The 19,234-nt window shown below is 43.7% G+C and overlaps 1 protein-coding gene across 1 annotated transcript in view; it reads right to left on the minus strand.

Annotated features, from left to right (window-relative positions):
• The window catches only part of MVB12B (multivesicular body subunit 12B), a 245,076-nt gene that overhangs the window by 24,663 nt on the left and 201,179 nt on the right, over positions 1–19,234 (minus strand). The window contains exon 7 of the mRNA XM_006892550.1: positions 2,851–2,906. Within this exon, the coding sequence (XP_006892612.1) occupies positions 2,851–2,906 (56 nt within the window). The remainder of the gene's footprint in view (positions 1–2,850; positions 2,907–19,234) is intronic.

Below are 19,234 nucleotides of genomic sequence, written 5' to 3' on the forward strand. Positions count from 1 at the left end.
GTTTGGGGGTGAGTTCAGATCACTAGTCTTCTAACTAGTAATTAAGTAGGGAGCTCTGGTGGCCTGGTGGTAAGGTGTTGGACTACTGACCTAAAGGCACACTGTTTGAATCCACCAGTAAGAGAAAGATAGGCAATCTGCTCTTGTGCGATTTACCAATGGGAGGGTCAGCTATGAGTTGATTCAGACTTGACAGCATAGAACAACAAAAATAATAGTGATTAAGCGCTTAACCATTTGTGCTACTCAGAGACTCCTCATTAATTATCAGTGAGAACAAACACACGTGGTCGGAACAGCTTTAAGAAAACGTGTCTGCAACATGAGTTGGCTCCTCCAGGTGTGAGGACATAGGACGGTCCTCTGACTAAGCACCCAGGAGGGTCACAGTCCATGGAAAACCTCTTTCTGTAGCCATAGGGGCAAAGGTGCCGGAGGCTGTCCTAATGGCCGCGCCTATGGGAATCTTAGGCCCCGAAGATGTTAAGTCTCCAGTCCCGGGCTTTCTAGTATCCAGGGAAGGAGCGGGAGGTGGGGAGGAAACTCCAAGTATTTGAATATGTAAGGTGAATGAAACAACTTGCCCATAAATTATCATTTCAGAACTCAATGGTGGTGAAAAAATGGTAACACTGCATTTTAATGGATCTGTAATTTCAAGAAGATGGAGGCCCTTTTAATGAAAGTGATGGGTTTTTTTTCCAATAAAAAGCGTGAAGACCATTTTTTAAAAAATGAAATCACACTTTTATTAGAGACTTTTGCAAACCTCAAAAGCCCCCTTCCAAGTTAGCTTTGTACATTGCCGTGTGTTACATGTGGAAAAACAGTAATCAAACACACAGGGCAGTGAGCACTAGGTGGGGGTCCCCAGAGAAGAGGGGCTGAGACAGTGGACTTACAGGGCAGAGGCAACTCTGCCTGTGAGAGTCAGAGTTCTCTGTGGGTCCTTCCTCCAGCTTCCTGCAGCCCTTGCCACACAGCTGGAGGTCTAAGACGAATAGGTAAACCCAGGCATCTCCGACAAAATTCCTGGGCCTTGGGGGTTCTGAGCTGCAGCCCTGGCAGCGGGGAGTGAGAAGGCCTCCATGGACCCAACAAGGTCCAATTCAAATCAGCAGGCATTTCCAGAGGCCGACTCTGGATTCCAAGGACTGGATTTATGACCAAGCTCAGTCTCCTAATGGTGCGACCTCAGGTTAAATCACTGCATCACTTCCTTGCCCGCTGGAAAGCAGCGTGGGCGAGCCCTGCTTGCACAGGCTGTGTGGAGGATTAAATGAGAGAAAGCACACGGAGCCCTGGGCACGGGGCTGGCCCAGAGTCTGTGCCGCCAGCACTTGCTGAGTCGGCAGCGCCCCTGCAGCCGTACATCCGAGAGGGCAAACTTGGGACAGGGCCACGAATTAGACACAAGCTCCTAGAGCTGCTCTGCCAGTAGCCACAAAACAGTTTGGCTCTCTCTGCTCGGCCAGCCCGAGTGGCAGGAGAGCGGAGGCCTCCCGGCTGCTCGGCCGGGCAGCCCGGGCCCCAGCAGAGGCCCAGCTGTTGTATCATTAGGCTCTAACTACCCCACTAAACTTTCCCGATTGGAGCTGGTAAGCAGGACAGAACAGCCTCTCTGAGGGAACCGGGCGGGAGAGGCGCCAGCGTCTCTATAGCAACGTGGCCAAGTGAAGCAGGCTGAAGTTACTCACGCTCCGCATGTCGCGTCACAAGCATTTTTCAAGATTAAGCTGCTTACCAGAAGGGTTCAGAGGAGGCCTATTATATTTCATGAAAATGGAAACTACAGAGCGGGTCAAATCGCAAGCCGGGTGGTTTTTAAGCAGGATCCAAGAAAAACACTGAAGGATTCTTTAGCTGGTGCCCTAACTGGGGGCCTTCACGACTATTAGCTACTCAAAGCAAACTTGTGCAGACAGGATCAAAACCAGGAATGAGTCTATTCAGTCAGCATGGATCGGGACTCTCAGGATGGCTGAGAAAGAGCCATCCTGGTGCACCATCATTTGAGAGAAGACCCCATGTGTGCCAGGCAGGGCCTGCAGCCCCCCACCACAGTCCTTGGAGGATGCTGTGTGTTGTGGGCACCCTGCTTGGTCCAGCTCACTCAGTGCCTCTGTCATTAGAGAGCTCTGGGCTTCTCACATTTGTGTGGGGGAAATGCTGTGCTCAGGAGAGCGCCTTTCCTCAAAGGGAAGACCCCCCCCCAGCTACAAGTCACTCTGCCCCAAATGTGCCACCACTGCCACGTAGAGGCTTCTTTATGAGAGCAAACAAAGCAGTTACAGGGACGCAGGTGTGCCAATGGGAAGCAAGGCAGCCTCGTGCCTGTGGCATATTGTTATAAACCTAAGCCCAAATCCACCACCTGAACAGCGCATTCCAGCTCAGAGCAACCTCCCTGGGGTTTCTGAGGGTATCAGTCTTCAAGAGGAGTGACTGCCTATCTTTCTCCCCCAGAGATGCTGGTTGATTTGACCCACCAATCTTTTGGTTAGTAGCCTGACTGGCTATGCACTATGCCAAAAGAACAAAGTAAATTTACTATCCCATCTGAAATGAAAAAGCTTGGCTGCACTTGAGTTTGTTAGCCTATCTTGCTCCTTTTCCATGCCTCATCCACTCCTTTCAATTCTCGATCACCTAAAGCATGCAGCCTGAAGGGACAGCGATGACACCATCCATTTCCCACCCTCAGGAGCTTTACTGCCCTTGGGCTGCTGGGCTAAGCTTCCACGAAAAATAAATCTGATATGGAAGGACCTGGCATGCTGTGGAAATCAAGAGGGAAGGAGCTTCAGGCTGGGATGGCAGAGGAGAAGGACAATCAGTCTTAAAACTTACACTTTCTGGAACACAAGAAAACTTCTCTGAAATCATAAAAGGCACACCATCCATTGCTGCAAAAGAAAAGAGAGAATAACACTGAAGACACCTTTGATGGTCAGTAGTGACTTAAGACTGCAGTACAGGTGGCTTCAGTAGAGCAGGTGCCGTCCCTGCCCTCAGCGGTGCACGCCCAAAGAGTCAGCTGGGACTCCCCCCACCCCATGTCCCTGAACACCAGCTAGGCGAGCAGACAAGAGCTTCGGGAGTGCAGAAGGAGCCCAGAACCCTTGCCAAGAGTCCAGATTCAGATCTGAGTAGTGGGAGTCATCAAGGGGCTGAGATAGGAGCATAAATAGGTAGAGCGGAGCAGTGATAAAGCTGTCTGTGAGGCTGGAGACAAGAAGCATGTTTACCAGTCAGTCTTTTAGGCAAGATTAGATAAGGCAGGGATGGCTCATGTTAGAATTCTTGCCTTCCATGCAGGAGACCTATAATCAGTTTCTGGCCAGTGCACTTCATGTGTAGCTACCACCTTGTCAGTGAAGGTCTGCAAGTTGCACTGATGTTAGCAGGTTTCAAGGGAGCTGCCAGATTAAGACTGACTAGGGAGAAACCCCTCTGAATCTCACTGATCCTATCCACATTGAACATGGGGGAAGCGGCAGGATAATGCATGGGGCTCCATGATTTCAGAGCCAACCTAGTGGTTGCTAACATCAAAGAAAAAAAAATCTTATCAGGTCCATGGAACATTCTAATTTGAAGACGTTACAGAAGCAGATAAACTGGGTTTGAGTTCCAATCATGGCTTAAGACAAGCTTCTCACCAGTTAAAAAAGGGCTGGTGTCATTCCATTAACATATCTGTGTGAGTTAGACATGGTGGATGTGAAGCACCTGTCCAGCCAGTGATGCTCAGTGGTGGGGGCTACAGGGACACTATCACAGACTCTCACTCATTCAGGTACTAGAGCTTCGAGGGGTGACTCAGGCTCATCAGCCTGTTTGGTCTCAATGAGAAACAGAGAAAGGGTGAAAGGGCATGAATGGCTACATATGAAACCATATGAAGGGGACTCACAGTGTATCTGGGTGATGTGGGAAAGCGGAACAAGATCATCTTTCCTCTTCCACAACCATCTCCTGTCCCCAAATATGCCCCTAAGTCACTGTCATCAATAGCACACAGAGGAAAATATGGCCAGAGCCTGCCTCCACTAGGACTCATTCATTCCCTGGAGAAGGGCTCCATGTTCATGGTGATGTTAGAGCAAGGTCTGATCATAATCAGGGCTGGAATTGTGGCATGTTGGAGCGGTGGGCCATATGTAACAAAATGTGAGACAGTGCTGACTGTCAGGACTGACTAACATACTTCCTGGTATGTGGTTTCTCCTTTAGTTTGGAGCAAAGTTAGAAATGAATAAACACATGACTTGGCCATGCTGGTCCCAGCCAGTCATGCCAGGGACTTGCAACCAGGCAAGCTGAGGGTAACAAAAGAAAAAAATAACCAAACTAAATGAGTTGATCCCGACTCATGTGTCTGAGCAGAGCAGTCCTCCATAGAGTTCTTCCAAGGTGCCTTTGGATGAACTAGAACCTTTCAGTTATTAGCTAAATATTTAACTGTTTGTGCCATAAAGGGATGCATTTCCCCAAGGGTGATAATTTTTTTTATGATAAATTGTGGTTTTAGGAAGAAACAGAGGGAACAAAGTAGAAGCCTTAGCAAGTGGTCTGCTGGGAAATAACATTCTTTGGTTCTTCCAACTTCAGCTAGAACTGAGACTTCTCTGGTATATAAAAGGTGGGCAATATCTTTAGTTTTAAGAAAGTAAAACAGCAGAAGTAGAAAAAAAGAAAAATGCAGAAAGGGAAAGAAAATAAACTTGGGACAATTAATTCCTCTCTGATCACCAAAATGAGTCAAAGCGCTCATTTTAAATCTACATTCATAATTTACTTCAGGGAGGGGGAAAAAAAGTAAGCTTGAAGCAAAAGAAATAGCACAGCTGGCCCCAGATGCTGCGCGGGAGGCTCCTTCCCTCTCTTTAGAAGGCTATTCACTGCCCACAGCTTGATCGCGTGGCTTGAAGGAGACAGTTGTGGTCAGAAACCTCCTATCACTGGCAGTCCCTGCAACCAGCTGCAAATTGCCCAGAAGATAACAGACTACGGACTGACAATTCCCCATGAAAGGGAGGGGGAATGCCCCAAATGATCTTCTACTAGTAAAAATCTCTGAGCAACTGTGCATGTATAATCTTTACAGCTGAAAGTAAAAGAATCAACAGTGAACAGAGAGTCCGGAAAAGCCATACAAGAAGGAAAACCAAGTCTTGACCAAGATTCAACAAAAGGCCACCTTTTCTTCAGCTCCCACGACTGCCTCCACTGCACTCTGATCTCCAGGGCCCTTCCAAGTGCTACTGGCACGGCCAGTGTTTGAAGACTCCCATCATTTCTGATCACTTTACAGACAACGAAGCAGAGGCTTGGTGAAGGTCTGGTGTGTTGAGTTGACACAGGCAGGAAGTAGGGACTCCAAACCTCTTAACCCTCCCATCAGGTATAAAAAGAATTCTTAAAACAAAATGGCTGTTGCCTCCACACCATGGCCTTTCACACTTCTAATTACTATCATTATCTTCTCCTTAAGTCTTTGTTGCTGCTGTGTGCTTCTGAGTCAGAACCAACTCATAGCTAACTCTCTAGTGAGTTTTCAGAGGCAGCAAATTGCATGGGAGGAGACTGCCCATCCTTCTCCCATGGAGTAGTTGGTGGATTTGAACTGCATGCCTTTGGGATTGCAGCACAGCTGCTTACCACTGGGCCACCAGAACTGGCCCTTTTATAAGCTCTTTTTGATGAGACAGCTGGGCCTGGAAGCATGCATGTGAATAGTCCAAAATCAAGCCTATCCCTCCTTCTCTAAAATCTTGTTAGATTTCCCACTTAATGTGGATGCACCTCCTCCTAGCCATCTAAGCTTGCGTGCTAGATAGCACAGCCCACTTTACTATGCTTTGAATTACTAAAGCCTAAAATGTTTACCTATGTCATGGCATTAGCTAATGTTAGATGGATCTTGGCTGAAAGCAAGGAGTACCAGAGAATGTCTGTGTTTCATTGATTATGCGAAGGTGTTTGACTGTGGATCACAACAAACTGGCTAACTCTGAGAAGAATGGGAATCCTGGAACACTTGATTGTGCTAATGCGAAACCTATACGTGATCCAGGAGGCAGTTGTCAGAACAGAGCAAGGAAATATGGCATGGTTCAAAATTGGGAAGGTTATATGGCAGAGATGTGTCCTACCTTCATACACTTTCAATCTATATGCAGAACAGATGATCTGGGAGGCCGGACTCTATGAGGAGAAATGTGGCATCAGAGTTAGAGGAAGGTTCATCAACAATCTGCATTATGTAGATTACATGATCTTGTTTGCTGAAACTGAGGAGGACCTGAAATGTTTGCTGAAGAAAATCAAGGACTGCAGTCTAGAATTTGGATTGAGGCTCAATATCAAGAAAACAAGGATATTCACCACTGGGTTGTTTGGAAACATCACAATAGATGGTGAAGAGGTTGAGATTGTTAACAGCTTTAATTTGCCTGGCTCCACAATCAACACTCTTGGCATCAGCAGCCAGGAAATTAAAAGACAAACTGCAACGGGAAAGTCTGCTGTTAGAGACCTCTCCAAAATACTGAAGAGCAATGATGTCAGTCTGGAGACTAAGGTGCACCTGATACAGGCCATGGTCTTTGCAATCACTTGCTATGCACCAGAGAGCTGGACAATGACTAGGGATGATAGAAGGAAAATTGATGCCTTTGAGCTGTGGTGTTGGAGAGAGTATTGAATGTACCATGAACTGCTAAGAGAACAAACAGGTTCATCCTGGACAGGGTTAAATGATGCTGCTCCTTGGAGGCAAGGAATTTGAGGCTTCATCTGACATACTTTGGACATGTTGCAAGGAGGGACAGTCCTTGGAGAAGGATGTCCTGATTGGGAGGGTGGAGGGACAGTACAGGAGACGAAGACCCTCTATGAGATGGATTAATTCAGTGACTGAAGTAATGGGGTTAGGTGTGTCAGACACAGTGAGACTGCCTCAGGATAGAGCAGGGTTTAGGGCTGTTGTGCATAGGGTCACTATGAGTTACAGGAGATTCAATGGCATATAACAACAACAACAACATGCACACATGTGCACCACTTGATCACAGCTTCTCTCTGCCCACTGAACAGATGGCAAGGCCCATGGAAGAGCCCTCTCTGTATGCCCAAAGCCCGCGCATGGTGCCTTGGTATTTCTCAAATAGTGCATCTTCAGCACACATCACCTAGCTGGAAACCCATCGGCCATTCACTAGGCTTTCTGCCTTGGATGTTTTAAAGACCTTATTAGCTTTTCAGGTTTCTGATAAGATATGGTGAATATCTCCCTCTCACTGATACCTGTTACTTCTATCAAAGTATTAAGGTGTGTTTGCAGAACTGTGGCTTAAGAAGGTAGATTGCATGGGGGTCTACAAAGATCCAATTATATCTGGGAGAATTTCTCCACAGGAAATTGTCTAGAGGGGGTTAAAGGCAAGAAGTCCAAGAGTGAAATCAATATAGGAAGATACTAGACCATCTGAAGAGAATAAAAGGAAGCTGCATTCCTAAAACTGTCTGAGAAGCAATAGATGGCAGTGAGGGTGGAGCTCTGCATGAGGCTTAGTGGCAGAGAACAATGAGAACCTGTATGAAGCTAACCTCGACCACATAAAGACAGTGTCTGGTGAAAAGAGATTGACAGGATCTCAGGAAAACTACTACTTAGAGTTCATGAAAGAAGATGGGCCCAGCCAGATGTTCCTCTGATCCTTTTAGAAAACATATTTAAAAAGATTAAGATAAAAAGAAAATAGTCAATAGGATCCTATGTACTGAAGCTCAGGGATGCAAGATGTTCTTAGCATTAACACACAGAGTCCCTTTAAATAGGAGCCACAGAGAGTTTTTAAACAGAAAATCTTCTAACTCAATTTTATTTGTTTAAAAATCTGGTATAACAAAGATTATTACAAAGATTATGAAAGCATTTGATAGAATTTTCACATTATACTTGTGACATGATGGAAAAACATGGCTGAATAATGTTACAATTAGGAGTGTAAGTGGTTGGGCTAGGTTACCAAGAAGTTCAATAACAGATTGTGGTTGACCTGTAGAGACCTCTCTGGAGGTTCCTATGATTTTATCAAAGACTTAAATGAAGACTTGCATAGCAGGTCTAGTAACTAGTTGATAGAGGTGCGAGAGGATAGTCTATAAATTAGATAGAGTATAGACTCAATGAAAGTCTTGAGAAATTGGCATCATGGGCTAAGTTTGATGAGTGTAATTTACTAGAGGCCAATGTAAAGCCCTGTATCTTAGGTCCAAAACATACACATAGAATGAAAGGTACGCAGAAGACAAAGACAAGACTTGGAGGTTGTAGTTGAATAAGTCAATAATGCGATTTGACTTTTTTTTTTTTAAAAAAAGGGCATAGGTACTATGTTAAGTTATAATACAAAAGTTACAGTGTTTGCTCATCTTGATCTGTTCGAAGCTTGAGTGTAGTATTCAATGCAATGACTGTATTCTCAGAGGGTCCTCCTGTGTAGACTAAAGAGAATATTTATAAGGAGCCCTGGGATGGTCAGGCGACCTTCTTGAATAAGAACATAGAAGGAAAAGGAAAGGCTATCAGGCTTGATGCTCCAGAAAGGCATGATACTGTCTGCTTTTGTTTATCATCACCCCACAAAGCACCCCAAGAGGCTAGCACTGTGCTCAACATATGGTAAGTGTAGGAAGAGAGGGGGCTTTAGACCATGTAAGAGAAGTATAAACCCAATTAAACATGAAATGAAATAACAAAACATTTTTCTAGGGCTGCTACAGTTAAGACGTGTTAGAGACTGTGTACCATGAGGACTGTCCTCCTCTCTGGGGAATGGGACACAGACCAGTTCTGCCTCAGTCTAAATCAAAATACGCATAGCTGGTGGCAAGGATTTAGACCGACTGCCACTTGTTGGGGAAGCTATGAAGGCATTTTGTGTGCTGGGGAGAAAGCTGATCTGTGGGACTGCTAAATCCCCTTTTAATTCTATAACATACATTTCTACTCTACTTATCTGGGAAGGCTTTCTGTATTTTAAAATATCTAGAGGTTCACCCAACATAATTCTTGAAATCAATGGCACACATTTTTATTATGTTCCAAGAGAGTGGTCATAAATCATCTCCATTCTGGTTTTTCGTGAGGTGACCACATTTCCTCCTTTCCTTTCTGTCCCCCCCCAGATAATGCTTATATTTTATCTTCACTCCTATTTTAAAGCTGAGAGATTGTACTACTTATTCTAGCATTCAGCTGACTGCTGAGTCCTACTATGACACAGTGTTTGAGGAGATGGAGCTAGAGCAGTAATCAAGAACCTCAGCTCCCCTGGATCCACCATTCAGTGTACTAATTTTCATTTCCTAACTTTCTCTCCCTACCAACTTGAGATTTGTACAGAGATTATAACAGTGGCACTGCCTGGCCAAACCATATTCACAGAAGCAGGATGATGCCTGCTCTTTGGTCATTGGTACCAAAGACAAAACTCAAACCCATTGTCGTCAAGTTAATTCTGACTCACAGTGACTCTACAGCAGTCTTGTCGTTGTGTGCCATCGAGGCAGAACCGACCCACAGCTGACCCTCCAGCAAGTAAATCACATGGGAGGAGACTGCCTCTCTTCCTGCATAGCACAGAGAAGAAATGTTCAATACAATTTACAAATGTTAATCTTTATGGAAACAGAGGCTACAAGGCCAGTGAGTTTGAACTGTGAGTTTGAAATGACAGCAGAGGTGTCAATTCCAGTGCATGTGATAATTTTCTTTCTAGGCCCATTGGTTCTCAGTCTGGCATAAAAAAGGTTCCCTCAAAGCTGGATGATGACAGAAATTCTCCCCCAGCTACAAAGGAGGATAAGGACACAGAATGTATATTTTCTGGAGACAGTGAGGCTGAGGAGCCCTCAGAACTACTGCTTTGACTTAATCTTTAAACTTTTAACTATCTCCTAATGTCTTCTCTGGACCCCAAAGAGCTTGTTTTACTTAATATAGAATGTCTGCTTTGAACATTGTGCTCTTTTAAAAAATTATCTATGTGAGAGTAAACTGACAACAGCAACTTCGAAGGTGAGTACAAGATAATGGTGATGGAACCCCCTGGATTGGTAGTACCACCCAAAGAACGTAACCAGAGTTACTGAACCATACATGCAGAAATTGTTGAAACTGGTGTTTCTCTGCCTGTGTTACTTCCACACATGGAAAGAAGAAACAATACTTACTGTTCACATACTAGGTAATGAACATACATCTAATAATTTAAACCCTCAAAATTACCAAATGCACATTAAGTTTAAGGAAAGTAAGGCATAGAAGACTGATAAAACTTGCTCACTATCTCATCACTAAAAATGGAGCCAGGATTCACAGCCAGGATCTAGCTGTGGTGGCAATGTGGTGAGGTGTGACAGGGAAAGGCTGGGCCCCTGAGCTGAACATACCTGGCCTTTAATTCCCACTCACTAGACTGCAGATGTCTGTAGGCCACTCCCTCCTCTGAGTCTTATTTACCTTGTCTGCAAAATGGGCTGTCTTGGGAAATGGAAACAAGATCAGAGAGAGGAAAGACCTAGCCTGTCAAGAGTGGTGCTCCCCAGGCACTGGGTTCTGCTTGTCTACTTCTCCAACCAAGAGAGACATTTGCCGAGCACTTATCCTTTCAGTGCTAGAACAGTGTTCCCCCCCCCCTTTTTATTTTTGGTGGCAATTTTAACAAAACGCTGATACACGGCATCAAGCAACATACAGCAGATGAAAGCAAGGATGTGCCGCAGGCTGCATAGCGCAATTAGCATTCTCCTAAACAAACGAGCTTCAACAGAGCTGTAATTAAGCAGGCCTGTAATTAAGTATATGCCCTTTATCATAACGATCATGCTTAAAAATGGCATGATGCATGGAACTCTGTTATTAATGCTGTAATCCCAAACTGAAGTGCGGGTACATAGAAATCAGTGTGTCAGGCCTGTCACTAGACTGTTTGTAAAATACATTAAAGAAAAAACCCAGGAAACAATGAGCTCATTCAACTGTTCTTTTTACAATCAGGCACTACAAGTCAAGAGGATTGTGAATGCTTACAGATTCGGCAAGATTTAAACAAATAAAGCTCTAATCTGCTACTGTAATAATCCCACCCCCTATTTTAAAGAAGAAAGGGGGGAGTGCTGTGGGGTATTTTTGGTTTAGTGCTGTGTTTTTTTCCCTCCCACCTGACCTGAATACCTGCCTTTGCTGTTCTTTGGGAAGCAGTCCAATTTGCATGCTGTATTTGTTTGGACATAAAATTGGATTCCTGCTTGAGCCGACAGCTCTGCCATGAATCTGTAGGAACTTAGCCTGGCAACAGGACAAGATTATAGCTCTTGTGTCCTCTCTTTGCATGGGGACTATAATTTCACTTGCTAAGGCAATCCTCCAGAGTCCTCATTTGATTCTCCCCTCTCTGAGGTGTTAACATAAACCAACCTCTGACCCATGTTCAAGGCCTCGTGAACCAGGCCCACCAATTGCCCTACAATACTTGAAGTTGCACGAAGCTGCCAGCCCCCTTCTCTCACTGACATCTCAATGCACAGAAAGGGCAAGGAAACACTTGAGTCAACTCATGGATTAATTTCAACATGTTTGATAAAGAGTTACAAAATCATGTGGTTAAAAAAAAGGACTTCATTACTAGTACTTCAATTGCTATCTGCTTAAAGTTGTCAAGCGGTGTTAAGTGAACTTGAGAAATAGTACTTCAAAAGTACTTGCAGAGATGATGGTGAACAATGTGGCTTATTGGCAGGTAGTCATTTTCAGAACTAAATTAAATGCAATTGTAATGGTGGGAGGCCTTTAATTCTGTGTACCTGCTTGGGGCTCAGAGCTGTAAATAGTCAGCAACCCTGGCCCTTTCTTCTCCCCTTTCCTGCAGCGCTTCTAAATCCTTTACAATTTGTGATGGGAAAAATGCCAACAACTCGAGATCGCAAGGCCATTTCTCAAAACTCATTTGCAAACCAAAACACAGGGCTCCTTATGCATTCCTGGTGATTTCACTTTGGGGATATTTCTTGGAAGATATTTGTAGGTACCTCCAGAGCTGTCTTCTCAGTGACATTCCAATTGCCTTTACACAAGGCCAACAAATTCTTCCTAGATCCCCAAAGTAATTTGTTTTGCCACGTTATTCATAAGCCAAAAGCAGTGATTCTTCAGCCACAGTCAGTACCCTTGAGCCCCAGACATGAGAGGCAGTATCAGGCAGGGGTAGGAGCATGGCACAGAGGTCAGACAGCAGTGAATGCCAGTGCCAGGATTGACCACTTGATCAAGGTCCAGCTTTTTGCACATCCCTTAACCTGAGATTTTTAGCCATCAAACAAGGAAACTTAAACCTATTCTGCACACTGTTGAAATAATGAAAAAAATAAACAGGAAGCCTGACATATAGTTGTTTTTATTATGTGCTGGTGAGTCAGAACTGATTTATAGCTGACTCTCCAGTGGATTTTCAGAAGCTGTAAATTTCTCTGGAGGAGGCTGCCCATTTCTCCCTTGAAGCAGTTGGTGGATTTGAACCATCTGCCTTTAGGCCGGCAGAGCAACTACTTACCACTAAGGGACCAGGCTCTCAATAAACAATGGCCATGGTTACCTGGATGGCTATTATTTGTTGTTGTTGTGTACTGTGGTATCAGAACTAACCACAGTTGACTTTTTAGCAGGTTTTCAGAGGCTGTTTAATCATACAGAAGGAGACTGCCCATCTTTCTCCTGTGAAGCAGCTGGTGGATTCAAAACATGTGCCTTTGGGTAGGTAGTGCAGCTCCTTGCCCACTAGGTCACCAGAGCTCCACCTGCATGGTTAGGAAGTTTAAATAAGGTAAGGATAGAGAAATACCAGGTACAAACTTATCTGTAGCAGCAGCAGCACTAAGGGAAAAATGTCCTTTTATGGTTCACCAATTTAAACTTTTGTATGTTTTTAAATAAAAAGATAAGTGCATCTACAGTAGATTATACAACCTATGGGCTACAAATTCCATTCTGAAGGCTTCTGGAGGTGTGGAAACAAGGTGCTTGCTGAGTTGTAACTCATTGGGTTGCCCAGATCACAGCTTTTCTTGAAGATATATGTCATCTCTGGGGTTGTAGGCCAAGTTCAATTTCTAAGTGCAAGGCCTAGCCAGGCAAAGCTGCTTAACATCTCTGGCAAAAACACCTTCACTTCAAAGTCATAGGGAAGGAAACTGTACCTAGGTGTCAAGAGGTTAAATGCCCAGGTTAGTCCAAAAGGCTTAAAGAGAAATGTGAATTCACCTCCATAAATGAATATATTCATATTCTCTCTCTCTTTCTCTCACACACACACACATTCACACACACACACACACACACACACACACACACACATACACACATATTCTCTTCACTGTCTGTCCTCTTGTCTGCACAGACCACCTGACAACAATTACCCCTTTTAAATCATGCTTGCAACCAGTTAACTTCCTTTTGAGCTCTTGCTGAGGATTTGCATTTCTGTCGGGGATAGAGAAATAAGAATCTACATTTTAACAAGAGTCCTAGGTGATTCTTACTGAGGGATCTTGTTAAAATGTAGATCCTGATTCAGTATATCTGGAGTGGAAAAGCAAATCCACAGCAGAAAGCTGAGGAAGAATGAACAGGCTTAAAGCCCTATTTTTCCCCACATCCCATAGTTCTGAGAGGAACTGCAGATCCTGCCAGTTGGCCCACTTCTTCCTTTTAGAGCAGCCCCTGAAGGGAGCCCCAGTGATTCTTTGCATAGAATACCTCATGCAGAGACAGGGCAGTCCCAGGGAAGGCAGGGAGTTTGCAGAGGCTGCTGCCCAGCAGACCTGATCTGCTCACATCCATGCATGAGAAATGCCACATAGGTGAACAAGAGCATTTAAACTCATCTAAAGAAAAGGTTTTTCTTTTTATTATTATTTTTTTTTTAAAAAAACACACATCAGAAACTTGTAAGTATTTAATAATTTAGGGCTAGATCAACTGCATTTTATCTTACATAAAGGTAAAGTAAAGAAATACTTTTCCAAGTGAATAAAAGACTATCTAGATTGTTGAGGGGTTAACGGGTGAGTCACCCTGTGTTCACACCTGCTGTCCCAGTAGTGAACAACGCCAACAAAGGGGTTTGGTAAATGCAGAAAGGAAAGCAGGACCAAAAAAATCCCACAAGGGAATGTGATCCCTGGGAGTGATTCCATTCCTCTGCAAGGCAGTCAGTGTAATACAGGTTTTATACAGGTCACTGTTATGTTACTAAAGGCAAAATCTCGGTGACAATGGCAGAGGCACCACCTGTACAGCTGTGCCTACAGCACAAACAAGGGAGAAGGGGGGCACAGGCAGGAAGATACACTTTCCAGTTCAGGGTCTTTTTCACCTTCTAGAATTGATACCTTTGAGTTGAGGTGCTGGAGACGGGTATTGAACCACCAAGAGAACAAACAGGTCTTTCTTGGAGAGGGTGAAACCAAGTTACTACATGGAGGCTAGGATTTTTATTTTTATTTAGTTTTTTTTTTGAGGCTAGGATTTTGAAGCTCTGTCTCAAATACTTTGTCCTGCAGTTTTTTTTTTAAATATAAAATTTATTTTATACTTGTTCACTTACAAAGTTTTTATACATTGTTTTTTGTACCAGATCTTTCTCATATGTCTCAAATATTTTGGGAACATGGCCAAGAGGGATCTGTCTTTGGAGAAGGAAATAAAAAAGGTAGAGGGGCAGCACAGAAGAGGAAGACCTCGGATGAGATGGCGTGATACAGAAACTGAGGCAATGGGAGTAGGTGTGTCAGAGTCAGTGAGACTGGCTCAGGACAGGGCAGGCTTCAGAGCTGTTGTACATGAGTCATAGGTGACTCGATGGCACATAACAACAAGAAGAAGAAGAGATAAATTCATTCACATAATTTTTTTTTATTCCCTCTATCAGGAAACAATTTCAACAACATAACTGAGTTAGAGCATTCAGACCCCTGGGACCTTATCAGGGTGGTTGAGACAGTAGTTTGTTTGTTTATTCTCAGTCTTCAGGAACATCCCAGCATATTTCCTGTATGTTTATATATATGTTTACATATATAAGAAACTCACTGGCATATCTGACTTTCCAGCAAGTACTCAGCAGGTTGCTCACATGGGAGGAGATTATCCATCATTCTCCCATAGAATTACTGGTGGATTGGAACTACTTACCTTTGGGTTTTCAGTGTAACTCTCTAGTCCCTAGGCCAGAAACATAGAATTTTGTTTTGCATGTGTGTGATTTTAATAAAGATGATGCTCTACAATTTGCTTTTCCCCCGTAACTAGTAGAGAGTTTTTTATGTTAGTACCTATAGATCTATCTCAGTCTATATAGAAGTAAGGCAGGAGAGACAACCAGTAGCCAGAGCCTAAGGAAATTTGACTAGCTTTGTAAATGGTCTGAATATTATTATGAGGAACTATTGGAAGGGTTCTGAACTAGAGGAAAATATGGTCACATTTAAAAAATATCTTCCTGGAGGGAGCAGGACTGGAGCAGGCACACTGGGAGGTCAGGGTTGTGATGCTAAATCAGGTGAGAGATGCTGGTGGTCTAGATTAGGGCTGCGACATCAAGGAGGAAAGGGACAGATTTGGTGGCTGGCTTTGGAGGAGTAAGGAAGAAGGAGGACTTCAGGGTGACTACAGGATTCTGGGATAAATAGTTGGGAGAATGGGGATGCCAAGTATAGACAAAGAAAGGGCGTAGAAAAGAAGATGCAGGAATAGATTCTGGTGGTTCCATCTCTGATGTGTTGGGTTTAATAGGAACCAAGGGCAATCAAGGAAGAAATTTATTAACATTGTTTGGAATATCATGATCAAGAATGCAACCTTCCCCAGCTATCATCCTCAGCTGCACACCCTACCTGAGTGGAAAGGGCTCAGAGAAAACCCAAATCAAAGCCCAGAAATCTGATGGCCATGCTGAGATACATCCATCTCCATCCCAGGATGAGCTGCTACCTCCTGGGAAGGTCAAGATGGTACCTTTCTTTTCCCATTTTGAACAAACCTCAAATGTGACCTGTTCCTCACAGGCCACAGTCTCTGGATTTGCATTGACATTCTGGGCCTGGTTCCATCAACTCAGTTCAACCCATTACTGGCAATCTATTCCACTCAGCTTCTACCAATGTGTCTGGGGCAGGTCCTGCTAGACAAACTTGATCAGTTTTTCCTAGTCTAGCCTGATCAGCTGTGACCAACCGTGCAAAGCCTAGTGTCCTCCAGTTTGCTCCTTCCTAAGCCTACACAACGGCATCTGGTGACGCTTTCCAGCAAGAGCCTGTGGCCACATTGGAAGTAACCAGTAGCCCTCACCTAACCTTAAACCCTATTCCTACTGCAGGTCCCCAGCTTAAAAACAGTTCCATTGAGAAAGCCCAACATCTCTGAGCCAGTAATGCCCAAACCCATCACTGAGGAGCAGAAGTCTGAGCATGAGGTCATGAAGAGGCAGGCTCAACAGAGCCATGAGAACAGAGCCAAATACAACTCTCTGGGCAAAGTGCAGTTTTTCATCCTCAGGGATAAAGACAAGGACATTGCTTGGAATTATGCAATATGGTTGAAGAATCTAATATTTTTCCTGTCTCTTTGGGTACCAACTCTTTTTTTTTCATGTACCCATATATAGATAAATGTAAGTTTCCTAATTTAAAGAAAATAATAAGGAAGACTATAGAATAAAAAAAGGAATGCAACCTTCATTGGTAGGCTTTCCAGATAGAAATACACATACAAGATTATCAACACTGTCATTACTGAGGTCATTAAAGAAGATGAGATATTCTGAGAAGAAAACATAACAAGCAGAGAGATAAATTCAAGACAGTACTGAGGAAAGCCAACATTTAACACTGAAGTTGAGAAAGATAAACTGGAAGAAATAATTGAGAAGATTAGAAAGAAGGTACCTTGGAACTGATGTTGGATCAAAATTGGAGGTACAGTTATGAACTCAATCTTATATGTATCTATGGAAGTATACATATAAACAAACATTTTATGCATCTACAGAGGGACATCACATTGCAAGGGTGGAGGGACAGTGCAAAATATGAATATTTTGGATGAGATAGACTGATTCAGTGACTGGGGTAATAGGGGTAGGTGTGTGAGAGACAATGAAATTGGCTCAAAATAGAGCAGGGTTCAGAGCTGTTGCACATAGGGTCACTATGAGTTGGCATTGACTTGACAGCACATAATAACAACAACAACAACAACAACACACATACAAAAACCCACTTATACATGTACTGCCACTAAGGACCTAGAAGTGAGTTCTGGTGGTGTAGTCTGTAGGAAGTTGTGCTGCTAAAACCAAAAGTGGTGCCTCTTGGAGGGTTCAGATCCACTAGTGGCTCTGTGGGAGAAAGACAGGCAATTTCCTTCTGTGTGATTTACAGCTTTAGAAAACTTGCTGGAGGATCAGCTATGAGTTGTTTCTAACTTGAAGGCAATGAGAATGAATGGATGAATGAGTGAATGAGAATGAATGAAGGACTTAGATTCAATGACACCTCAGGAGGAATGAGCACGCAGAGTGTCAAGATTTTGATTTCTAATATTCTTGTTTAAAAGAAATTGGGCCTTATGGAGAAATGGCTGCTCTGGCACCGAGACTGGGAAAGAACAAGCCTGAACATCATGTGCCAGAAAGTAAAGAATTTCTCAGAGAATCATGGGGCCGTATCAAAGGATATAGGGACCAACTTGAAAGGGCCTTCACTGACTATGTATAGAACAAGCTAGGCATCAAAATAAGTAATGAGTAAGAATCTACTAATCTAGAGGCTAAGGTGCGCCTGATCCAGGCCACAGTCTTTGCAATTATATGTTATGCATCAGAGAGCTGGACAGTGACTAAGGATGGTAGAAGGAGAATCGATGCCTTTGAGCTGTGGTGCTGAAGAGGACTATTGAATATACCATGGACTACTAGAGGAATAAACAGGTTCATTCTGGAGAGGGTGAAATCAGGCTGCTTCTTGGAGGCAAGTATTCTGAAGCTTCATCTGACAGCTTCTTGGGTATGTTGCAAGGAGAGAGGGACATCATGCCTGGGAGGGTGGAGAAACAGCACAAGAGATAAAGTCCCTGGATGAGATGGATTGATTCAGTGACTTGGGTTTTAGGGGTAGATGTGTCAGAGACAATGAGGTTGGCACAGGATAGAGCAGGGTTCAGAGCTGTTGTACATAGGGTCTCTATGAGTTTCAAATGACTTGAAGACACATAACAACAGCAGCAGCAGCAGCAATCTGTTACAAAATAAATAAGTAGGATAAAGAAAAGTTCTCTTTTCTAAAATAAAATGCAATAAATACCGTAGGAATGAGTGAGTTGGAAAAAAAGGTGAATGGTGCTAAAGCTAGGAGGTGAAAACCTGATGACAAACAATCTTAAAGTAACTCCAATGAATTATGTATTAATTATGAAGTGGGGCAAAGTAACTTCATAGTCAAGAAAGCTGGCTTACTGACACTTTACCAAGTGATCCAAGCTACCACGACCAGGTCAAGGAAATGTCATGAACTTCCTGATATGATTCACCAAGAAGGACACAGTATTACTTTAGTGGTATTCCTGCCCAACATGCATAATACATATCTAATTATGAGGAAACACTGGGCAAGCCCACATTGAGGGACTTTATAAAAAATAACTGAAATGTACTCTTAAAAAAGGTCGAGGTCAAGAAACACAAAAGCAGGCTGAAAAACTGCTGCAGAATAACAAAGACTAGAGATTAAACAACAAAACTCATGACCCTAGAATGATTCTTGTTATTGTTGTTATGTGCCGTCCAGTCACTTGCGACTCATAGTGACCCTATGTACGACAGCCCTAAACCCTGCTATATCCTGTGCCAATCGCACTGCCTCTGACACACCCATCCCGCTCACTGAATCAATCCACCTCACAGAGGGCCTTCCCCTCCTGCCCTGTCACTCCACCCTACCAAGCATGATGTCCCTCTCCAAGGACCTGTCCCTCCTTACAACACATCCAAAATATGTCAGATGAAGCCCTAAAATCCTTGCCTCCAAGGAGTAGCCTGGTTAACCCTCTCCAGGATGAATCGGTTTGTTTTCTTGGCAGTCCATGGTACATTCAATACTCTTCTCCAGC

The sequence above is a fragment of the Elephantulus edwardii genome, unplaced genomic scaffold (genome assembly GCF_000299155.1).
Source record: "Elephantulus edwardii isolate Elephantulus edwardi_28Jun2011 unplaced genomic scaffold, EleEdw1.0 scaffold00116, whole genome shotgun sequence".
Taxonomy (NCBI): domain Eukaryota; kingdom Metazoa; phylum Chordata; class Mammalia; order Macroscelidea; family Macroscelididae; genus Elephantulus; species Elephantulus edwardii.